Source organism: Notechis scutatus, chromosome 10, assembly GCF_049901735.1.
Source record: "Notechis scutatus isolate UNSWTSFEM ecotype Mainland chromosome 10, rNotScu1.2, whole genome shotgun sequence".
In the NCBI taxonomy this organism is placed as follows: Eukaryota; Metazoa; Chordata; class Lepidosauria; order Squamata; family Elapidae; genus Notechis; species Notechis scutatus.
In genome coordinates this window covers 18,090,149-18,101,008 of record NC_142018.1, presented here as the reverse complement: position 1 = coordinate 18,101,008, position 10,860 = coordinate 18,090,149, and the positions used below count along the sequence as shown (strand labels likewise).

Genomic DNA, 10,860 nt, shown 5'->3' with positions numbered 1-10,860 from the left:
TCTTCTCTTGTTTCTTTGTTTTTTGTTTTTTTTTTAAGGGAAATTGAGTGTCTTTACTACCTTGTGTTTTCCAGCCACCTGTCTTTTATACTCTGCAGATGCTTTTAAGTTACAAAGGAAAGAACGGACAGGCACACCAGTGGCAAGACTCAAGTGTGTAAACAGGTGAAATAATGCGTAGGTAAGATGAATTAGTTTCTTCCAACTTCTGCCACAACTGAGTGGATTCCCAGAAGTTTGGGCCTGGAGGTTCTAGAAGAATGAGAAGTTCTGTTACAAGAAGGTCAAAGAGATTGAGCAATATAGTTAGGCCTTGTGTTCCAAGCTTTTGTGTGAAGAAAAAATATATATACACAATAGGGCTATGTAGGGTTGGGGTTTTTTTTGGAGTTGACAGCCAGTCGGTAGCTCCTGTCTACAATTCTTTATAATACAATTTTTATCTTTTCCTGGAAGTGCAGATGTGCCCCAGTGTGCCCTAAAGCATTGCAAAGTCCTAATCCATTTTTTAAAAAATACATTTTTTCGCTTTCTCTCATGTAGATACTTCTTTTTTTAAACTCAAAACACCCTCCTCTCCTTCAGAATATAAAACGATGCAGAATTATTCCCTAAAGATCATTCTTCCATTGGGTGTATATATCATTTCCAGCTGAACAAGGCTCTACGCTATAGTAAAACAACGGAAGGATTGAACGAAATGGGAAAGCAAGTCTTGATATCCTTCAGCAGCCCCTGCAGCTGGAAGAAAGCCTGTAAAGAGGATTTTTTTAAAAAAAAAATACTGTGCAGAAAACCACAACAACTTCAGCGAGAGAACCTTTTTACTTGCTGATCTTCCCGTGAAATATACAAGCACATTTACACAATACGTAGAGGCTTCAGAGAGAAAGAAATGAAACTCCATCCTGTCTGATCAGGATGGACGGGGTACAAGAAATGCTCCCCTTAACGCTGATGGAAAACACAGTAGTGTATTGGCCTCGTTTTGAAATGTAGAAGCCCCCCTGGTGTCACATCACAAATGATGGATCTGCTGGGAATTGCACAAATCAGGCAACGAAAAAGCCTTCACTAATTTGTTAGTTCCAATGCTGCAGTAGAGAGCCCCCAACATCCATATACCCCAACAACGCGGCATTTTACAGTCTCTTGATCCCTGAGCTTCCACTTCTTGGTTTTAATCCTGCAAGGCTAGAAACCTGCAACAGAGATTTTTTTGGCCCAGTGCAATTCCCCACCCCGCCCCACCCCGCTGAAGTTTATGACACTTATTCCAGTTTTAAACCCTTTGTTGCGAAAAATCACACACTTTTGTCTAATGAAACGGTGAATCGGGACTAGGCTAGATGTCAGAAAAAAAATATTTTTTTTAGGATTTGCTCATTTTGCAGCCTGTTCCGGTCTGCGTTCGGTCTCAAGTTAACCAAGCGGTCAAATACTGTAGTGATTCCATTTCTGAATATGCTGAAAATAGTTTTGTGCCTCTACGCCCCCCCACCATTTTAAATATAAAACATGCCCTCCCATGCATGCCCAGACATAAAAAATTCATTTATTAAGATTCACTTTACATATAATTCTCTTTATACGGCCATCTTTCTTTATACGTCCCCTCTTTTTTTAAAAAAAGGGGGGGGGGGGCAAAATAAAAGCATCCTTTTAAAAACAATGCCAGGCTCCCCCCCCCACTGAATCGATATTCCTGCTGTTACCAAATTAGTAAAACATGAAGGGTGGTGGGGGAAGCATCATATTTGAGAGATTCTTAAAACAGGCAAACGGCACAGATGTTACCCGAATTGCACGACATGAAATTGGACAGACGATTTCTCGTCGAGTAGTATTAAGGAATTAAAATAAGCAGGGGAAACATTTGACTTGGGTGTTTCTTTTTCCACAACAATATACAGTGTCTTTTTTTTTTCCTTCCCCGTTTAATGGAAACCGGGTTCCTGTCCAGATTTTCCCCTTGGGAAACTTTTTAAGGTTCGCTCCCTATTTCTCCTGCGGCATGATGAGTTCGTAATGGCCAACTTGACCGTCCTGCTTCAGCTGGTCGAGCAAATCTTCTTTACGCCTCTTTCGGCTGACCACCAAATACCTATCCCTGCCCTGGCCATGGGACTTGCTTTTCAGCCCATATTTTTGGGCTATCTGGTGGATCTGTTTCCGCTCATCGTTGGTAAGTTCCGTGGAAAAAGTCAGGTCGATCTTCCTGTCCGAGAAAGCGTAATTTTGGATGATCTGCTCGATATCTTTTTTGGTGATCTGGGAGCCTCTTTCGACATCCAGTCCCAGCCCTTCCCTTTTGAACTGCTCCTTCACCGCGATGGGCTCCCGGATCCCTTCCCCACTTTTGCCCAAACCGCCCCCCGTCCAGCCCATCTTCCTTAAGATCTGATTCCCGATGTTGTCTTCCTTGATCTGCTGCTTTAAGGCCTCTTCGGCCGAGCGGCCACAAATCTCGTTCCGGGAAATGACGTCTTCGATGGTGCCTTTTTTCAAATTGTTGACCACGGTCGGCTGGGTCTTCTTGAGGACTTTCACAGCCTCCTCGGCGGCCACGTGCTTGACGGTCTTCTTGACGCCGACGGCCTCGGCGATCAGTTCGTTCTCCAGCATCACCTTGCACTTCCATCGCATGCCGGTCACCCTTTCGAAGACGTATTCCACCGTCATCTTGTTGAACTGAGCGGTGTCGTTCAGAGTGCAGACCGGATTCATGGAGTTTTCGTACACCACCAGGTCCTTCAGGCTCTTCTTCTTCGCTGGGGCGCGGGCAGCCCCACCGACTTTCTGAACCTGCACGGCTTTGGTGGCGCTGATATTGGACTGCGTCTTCTGCAAAATTTTCACGGCTTCGTCCGCCGCGGCGTGCTTGCTGGTTTTCTTGGTGCCGCAGCCTTCCGCTAAGAAGTGGCCTTGCAAATAGACGCCGCAACGCCAGAGACGGTTGGGCATCAGTACGTATTTGTACTCCACGGTCATTTTGTTAAAGGAGGCAGAATTGTTCAAAATGCCAATGGCATCACTGGCGTTTTCAGTGAGGACAAAGTTAGTCCAGTGTTTGACCGAGCTGGGCCCTTGTTGCGGATCTGAACCTGGCTGTCCCGTCACACCATCCTTTGCAGGGGGGGTTGTCTCATCCGGTGGTTTGAGCGCTGGCGGGAATTCGAGAGGAGACGTCCCGCTTTCACACACCACTAAATCTTCCCGCATGGCGTTCTTGAATTTCCGCTGAACCACTTTGACTTCGACGGGCTTCTGCAGCAGTATCACCGCCAACTCAGTGGCCCGATCTCTGGAACCGTTTTTGCTGCCCGCGTAGCCCGTGGTCAGGTAGACGTTCTGGCACCTTACCTCGCAGGCAAAACCTTCTTTGAGGATCTTCTTCTTTTTGGGAAGATCAGCAGGAGAAATGTCCTTCAGGGGAGAATAAATATACTCCGGGTTGGTCTTACAAGCCTGAATTGACCGTGTCAAAAGATACGTGTAGTTAATTTTGTCCGGCCCGCCACTACAATTGGGGTTGGTGAGATTGTTGCGGACTGCCGTTACAAGCTTCTTAATGAAACACTGCTTGGCTGTTACCACCGATTTGGGGAACGTTTCGGAAGCGGGTTGTAGAAGAGCAGAGTCCGCCAAAGTCGTTGTGCCCCCAGCGGTAGAAGTCTCTTTATTTACGGGAGCCAATTTAGCGTCGGGCGGTTTGACCTGGCTGCTTCCATAGCCAAGGCCTACTGAACTTGAGAACTGTAGGTCCCCATCTTGGGTGCTGAAGCTGCTAAACACCCGATCAGCATAAGTTTGGATCTGCTGGGCTGTGATGTCCTCTGAAGCGTCTTGGACTTGGTTTTCTGAAGACTCCTCTTTTGCCTGTGGTTGAGTGTTACTGGTGACGAAGTGGATTGGCTCAAAGCGCGGCCGGACGCGGAATTTGGGAGCTTGCTTTCTTGGATTCTTGCAGTCTAGGGAACAGAAATCCACAGGAAGTTATTTTCAGCGATGGTGGCAAAACTGATTTAGTGCTTCAAGATTCATGCAAAGTGGCAAGTCAAAATGAAAAGGAGATATTCAGGACTTGAGGTCCCATGTTTTTATGGTGAACTTACAAGGGTACCTGCCTCTCTCTAATATTCATTCAGATGTCTTAAATTTAAATTTACCGACAAAGAAATAAAAGGGAGATGAGCATAGCTATTTCAAGTTTTTTAGTCTCATCGGCTAGCCATACCCTTCTGGGATTCGAACCCCAGATCGCTTATATATTGGGCAGATGTATTAACCTCTAGGCCACGGGCTCTCCTTGCTTTGTCGGCTGTACCAGGGGGAAGATTAAGTGTTTTTCCGGTGAGATCCAAATACAGGACGGAGCATACTGTGTTAATTTTAAATTTAACACAAAATAGTTTGTCACGGAAGCGACTGCCTGCGAAGGTTCCTGGGTTGGGGCTGAAAGGCAAAAGCACTATGCTCCGTCCCATAATTGGGTAGACCAGATTGCCCCAATAAGACCAGTTCCACCAGAAAAAACATTCATTCAGATGGATTTCGTGCCTAAGGTGGGACTAGAATTCATCGTCTCCACACTATAGGCTTTTAGTTACAAAGATTTATTTCTGAGGCCTATGCACAAGAATCTAGTTGATTAAACATCAGCATTAAAGTGGTTGCTAGATAAGGATAAGAGTTAACAGAATTTGGGGAGGATTGGACTTGGAGCATTTGTGGATATGTAAGGATTCTAGGCTAAGTCCTCTTTTGACTCCGCCCCCAGCCTTTGCCTCCTCTTCTACACATCACTACACTTGTTGGGGTTTTTGGTACATACTATCGTTAACCATGACAAGCTGAATTACCTATGAAGCTGTGCCACCACAACTCCTACGACTAGAAGACTTCCAAGGTCCTGTTGTGGTTAGCCGGCAGCAGGTGTGGATGGCTGAGAAGTGTGAGGACTCAGGTGAGAGGCCAGGACCATTAGGGAGTGGACTGCTGCCTTCAGAAATTGTGGGGGCTGGCAGCAGCGATGAGGAGGTTCCCGAGGAGCCTGTGCCAAGTGCGCGTGCATGCAGGATTGCTCGTAGGAAAGAGCAGCTACAACAGCACGGGAGACTCGGGAGTCAGGCTGCAAGGTAATGGCCCGGCTGTGAATCGGACGTTCTTTGCAGGAAGCAAAGATGTTTTGAAACTCCAGCCTCGTGGATATTGCAGTATCTTAAGTTGGTATTTGAAGACTCTTGTGTTGTAAAATATCTCTAGATAACCTTACCTGTTATTCTTGGCAGCCTCACACAGTTTTGGCGAAGCTTATGCTGACCAAAGTTAATTAGTTTGCAGCAGCCTTTTAACCGGGGATTCGTAAGAATCATTAAAAAGTTTCTGTTCCCTTTGGTTCATGTTTGTTTTATTGGAAAAGGGTTTGGGTCAGAACAGGTCCCTTCCAACTCTTGTTATTCTGCTCTCCCCACCGATACAATTAAGAGGGAGAGGACTACGTTTAAAAAGAAATAAAAGATACTCACTTTGGGGCGAGTCATCGTGCGGGGATCGTGGTCTTTTGGCTGCCTTCGTGCCTGGCACCAGCTCAAAGGATGGCATCTCACCCATATTGATGCCTTCTGCCATCTGCAGGATTTTCTCCATAATTTGAGAGCCATACCTGCGTTTAAGCAAAAGAAGGGTCAACTGGTCATTCATTTAATGGGAGGCTTTTGATCTGAAAAGTCAGATCAAAACGGGAACGGTTCAAATCCGAACCTCTTTGCAATTTGAACAGCAAATTCTTTAGGGGAGAAACCATTGAAATAAATTACGATTTTTCAGAGGAAAAAAGCCTCGTAGAATGTTTAAGATGAAAGAGGAGTGTAAGGATTCCGGCAGTTACCCCAATTAAATCATGAGTCTTACTTCCAAAACTTCAAAAGGATTTATTGGGAGTTAAACATGCCCGGCACAGCCTGGGTGTAGCTGACTCTGAGGCACATCATTCATTGTCAGCCTTGACCCTGGTTTTCCCCCCACCCCCTGGGTGTATCGTAATTCATATTCTCCAATGGGACACATCCATAGCCAAGAGTCATCAATCATGTCCTCCAGGTAGATTTTTGCGCATGGCAGAAACTTCAGTCACCTAGTTACTATCTTTGAAAACATTTATGGAATGCACTTTCGATTTCCAAGCTGCCGCACTGCTCTTTTAAACCCCTTTCCCCCTTCCTTTTCTGTTGGCAACTCTAAAAAGATCACAGAAATATTTTATGAGTTGACAAGGAGCCTGTTTGAATACAGCCAAAGGAAACCACCAATTTTGAGATGGCAAAGAGCGAGAGGCTCACATCATTCTGTTCCATCCTGAAACGGCAGTTGAACATTAAAGCCATCAATGGATGGAATGAATCGGTCAGTTAAAAACAGACATCGAATGAGCAAAGATAAAAGTTATTCTCTTTTAGAGCTGTGTCAGAGATTCTACCTGCAGGTGGAACTTTGTAATCTGCTTCTGGATTGGGAATCAAAAAGATTGGTTGACCCGGCAACGTTGAAGTCACATCTCTCTCCCAACTTCTTAAAGCAGCTGCATCTTTTCTGGAGATTGCATAGCTATTTTAAGTTTGGTTTCACAAGTTGCCAAGTTAAGTTTTCTCTCCTTACGCCCTTTTTTCTCCAGTCTGAGCTACTCTGGCACTTTGGTCCAGTCCTTTTGCCAAATATATGGGAAAAGATTGCAGCTATACTGTTGACTGTGTTTATCAGTCCACAATATAGCTGCAATCTTTTTTCCATGACTGTTAAATTTAATACCAGCCTAGCAGAGATATTTCTGAATTTTGGTTTTTTTGGATCGATTTTTAAAATAAAGAATGAAGCTTCTCGAGTTAGTACTGTAGTTGTTGTGTTTGTCTGTATTACACTTGACTGCTCAATGATTATAAATAAAATTTATGATGGGTATTTCAAAAGGCTGGAGACCCACCCACTTGTTAGGGTCTGGATTTCTATTAAAGAATATTCTGAACTGCAAACTGCTATAAGGTAATTCAGTTGGTAAATAAACAGTCAATCTTGGACTGAAATGTTCAAAGCAAATTTTGGCTCTAAAAGGGGTGTGGGATAAGAAAGTGTCTACAAATGCAGCCTGAATCTAATTTACTCCAAAATGTGAAATTTTGGTGGTCTGAAAGACACATCTGTAGAAAGCACAGCCAATAATGGAAACATCTGGGAATTGATGTTTTATCAATCTGTGGATAAACTTGTTACCCTTAAGAAAAGTCTTTTTTTAAAAAAAATCCAATCAGCCTGAACCTTCATAATATGTTAGGTGAACTTATATGTAGGATCGGGAATATAATCTAAGAAGCTAAAAACCGCAAAGTTAATTTCTCTCTTGGGTAAACACCTGGCGCGAATTCACGCCACTGTGGTTTAATCAGAATTTAGCAAAACATGGCTCCACACAACCCTGTAAACCCCAGGCACTTGTACACATAGAAAAGGCATCAGGCAACAACTCACAACGAGCCAATGGAGGAAAATTACAGGGTCGAAAATGCGGTCTGTCTGAAATACTCTGTGGCTTAAGAGATATGCCCAGATTTCTCTCCCCTCCGATATTCTGCCTTTCATCACAGCTCTCAAGATGCCCTAAGGATGCAGATGTGAAGGTGACAAAGGGAGAAAGACCAGGTGATATCTGAACTGGAAATCTAGAGATTGAAGAGGATCCAATTCTGCCACCTTTTCACTCCCGAGACCATCTCCTCTGTTACTCCCAAGTTTGGATCAAAACATCTGCAAGAAAACCGTCTCACTCAGCGAAGTTCAACCCTTGAGCTGCAAATATTCTTTTATTGGTGCTGTCCTCTCTCTCTCTCTTTCTCTCTCTCTTTCTTTTGTTCTTCTCTCCCTTTCTCTCTCTTGCTATCAGACAGAAAGAAAAACCAAGTGGTCTTATAAAAGAGACTTTCCCAGCCTGACCCTTCTGTTTCACCCAGCTGCTTTTTCCAGGCAGAGTTTTTGAGGCTTATGTTTGTGTCCAAATTGTTTCCTGCACAAGTGGGATTAGGATCCCAGTGTTTAGAATGCAGCATTGCAGACTAACTCTACCCACTGCCAGCAGTTCAATCATGACCGGCTCAAGGTTGACTCAGCCTTCCATCCTTCCAAGGTGGGTAAAAGGAGGAGACCCAGATTGTTGGGGGCCATAGGCTGACTCTGTAAACCACTTAGAGAGGGCTGTCAAACATCGTGAAGCAGCATATAAGTCTAAATGCTATTGTGTTGCGAACTCTGCCCACTGCCAGGAGTTTGATTCTCACCAGTTCAAGGTTGACTCAGAATTCTGTCCTTCCGAGGTGGGTGTAATGAAGACCCAGATTGTTGGGGGCAAGAGGTTGACTCTCTAAACCACTTCGAGAAGGGCTGAAGCACTGTGAAGCAGTATATAAGTCTTAAGTACTATTACCCTTCCTTCCTTCCTGTTAGAATGCAGTATTGCAGGATAACTCTGCCCACTGCCAACAGTTCAATTCTGAGAGGCTCAAGGTTGACTCCGCCTTCCATCCTTCCGAGGTGGGTAAAATGCAGACCCAGATTGTTGGAGGGACAAAAGGCTGACTCTGTAAACCACTTAGAGAAGGGCTGAAGCGGTATATAAGTCTAAGGGCTATTACTGTTGCTCTGCCTACTGCCAGCAGTTCGATCCTGACAGGCTCCAGGTGGACTCAGCCTTCCATCCTTCCAAGGTCAGTAAAATGAGGACCCTGTTTGTTGGGGGCAAGAGGCTGACAATGTAAACCGCTTAGAGAGAGTTGTAAAGTGCTATGAAGCGGTATATAAGTCTAAGCACTATAGTTACTTTCCTTCCTCTCCCTCCCTTCCCTTCCCTATCCATCCATCCCAGCTCCAGGTTGACTCAGCCTCCCATCCTTTCAAGGTGGGTCAAGCGAAGACCCCGATTGTTGGAGGGGCAAGAGGCTGACTCTGTAAACCGCTTCGAGAAGGGCTGAAGCACTGTGAAGCGGTATATAAGTCTAAGGGCTATTGCTGTTGCTCTGCCCGCTGCCAGGCGTTCAATCCTGACCGGCTGAAGCTTGATTCAGCCTTCCAAAGTGGGTAAAAGGAGAACCCCGATTGTTGGGGGGCAAGAGGCTGACTCTGTAAACCGCTTCGAGAGGGCTGTCAAGCACTGTGAAGCGGCCTATAAGTCTAAGGGCTATTAGGAGGAGGAGGAGGAGGAGGAAGTCGCTGCTCTCACCTGCAGCCCAGGAAGACGTGGTTGCTCCAGACGTGCGAGAGCGCCAGCAGCTGCTGGAAGGCATCGGAGCCCGGGTAGCCCGGCAGGTTGCGGAGCAGGAACTGCCGACGGAGAGCCCAATGCCGGTCGCTCTCCTGAGCCTCCCGCCATGGCTCCAAGGCCGGCTTCCTCGCCTCGGTGGAGGCGGCATCCGGGGGAGGAGGAGGAGGGGGCGGCGGCGGCTGCTGCTGCTGGGAAGCCGGCGGCTGCGGGGAGAGAAAATCCCCGCCGGGCAGCGTCCAGCCTCCGCCGGCCATGGAGGCCAGACCGCGAGGTTAGGGGTTTCTTTCCCCCCTCCCTCCCAAGCCGATAGGTCCCGGCCCGGGGAGAAGAAGAAGGGGAAGCTGCCGCCGCTGCCGTGGGCCGACCCGACCCGGGTCCCTCCGCGCGTTCACACGTGCAGGAGGCCGCGCTTCTTCGGGAGCCCCCCCCTCTTCTGCGCCTGCGCGCGGCCGAAGCGAGCGCGCGACAGAAAGACGGCTACAATGTAACCTTTCCCCCCTTCTCTCGCTGGCTCCGCCGTTCCTTGTTACACGCGGATCACGTGGGGTGGATGGAACCCTCCGAGAGCTTCCGAAGAGGCTGCCCGAGCGCCGTTTCTTGGGCTTTGCAAACAGCGCCACCCGGCGGCCGGGAGGACCCCCCTCCCCCACAAGAAATCCCAATGGGTGGTTTGTTGGTTTGTTTTTTCCCCTCAAGAGGCGACTGGATTTTCTTTGGGTTTTGTTTTTTTTTCCTTTGGGAAGCTTCTCGGAGGAGAAGCGAAACGTCTTCAAAAAAAAAAATAAAGTCCCAGTCACCTCTTGAAAAAATGTACCTTAAGGACTCCCAGGCTATTTTTCATTTTCTTCTTCAGGAATAAAGGGGCCTTCAAACTGACAGCTTTAAGACCTGTGGACTTCAACTCCCAGAATTCCTCCTCCAGTCATGTTAGCTCAGGAATTCTGGGAGTTGAAGTCCACAAGTCTTAAAGCTGCCAGTTTGAAGACCCTTGCTCTATTCTTTCTTTCTTTCTATCTATCTATCTATCTTTCTTTCTCTTCTTCTCTATCTATCTATCTATCTATCTATCTATCTATCTATCTATCTATCTATCTATCTATCTATCTCCCTACCTCTACCTATTTATCAATCATCTGTCTGTCTGTCTGTCTGTCTATCTCTATCTCTTCTACCTCTCTTTATCTATTCTATCTATCATCTCTCTCTCTCTCTCTTTCTCGCTCTCTAGTCCGGTAGTCTTCACATTTGGCAACCTTAAGACTTGTGGACTTCAACTCCCAGAATTCCTCCTTCACTCATGTTGGCTCAAGGATTCTGGGAGTTTGAAGTCCACAAATCTTAAAGATGCCAAGTTTGAAGACCCTTGCTCTATTCTATTCTATTCTATTCTATTCTATTCTATTCTATTCTATTCTATTCTATTCTATTTATTTTATTCTATTCTATTCTTTCTTTCTTTCTTTCTTTCTTTCTTTCTTTCTTTTTCTATTCTTTCTTTCTCTCTATCTCTATCTATTCTATCTCTTTCTATCCATTCTACCTCTTTATTCTATCTA

At 46.0% G+C, this 10,860-nt stretch overlaps 1 protein-coding gene across 1 annotated transcript; it reads right to left on the bottom strand.

The window, feature by feature from the left end:
- Window positions 1–806: 806 nt before the first annotated feature.
- On the bottom strand, window positions 807–9,863 carry NKRF (NFKB repressing factor). Its single transcript, XM_026687805.2, has 3 exons — window positions 9,263–9,863; window positions 5,529–5,665; window positions 807–3,971 (listed from the first exon to the last, which is right to left on the bottom strand). Exons 1-3 carry the CDS (start codon window positions 9,556–9,558, stop codon window positions 1,999–2,001), a joined length of 2,406 nt encoding a protein of 801 aa, XP_026543590.1. The 5' UTR covers window positions 9,559–9,863; the 3' UTR covers window positions 807–1,998.
- Between the last annotated feature and the right edge of the window lie 997 nt (window positions 9,864–10,860).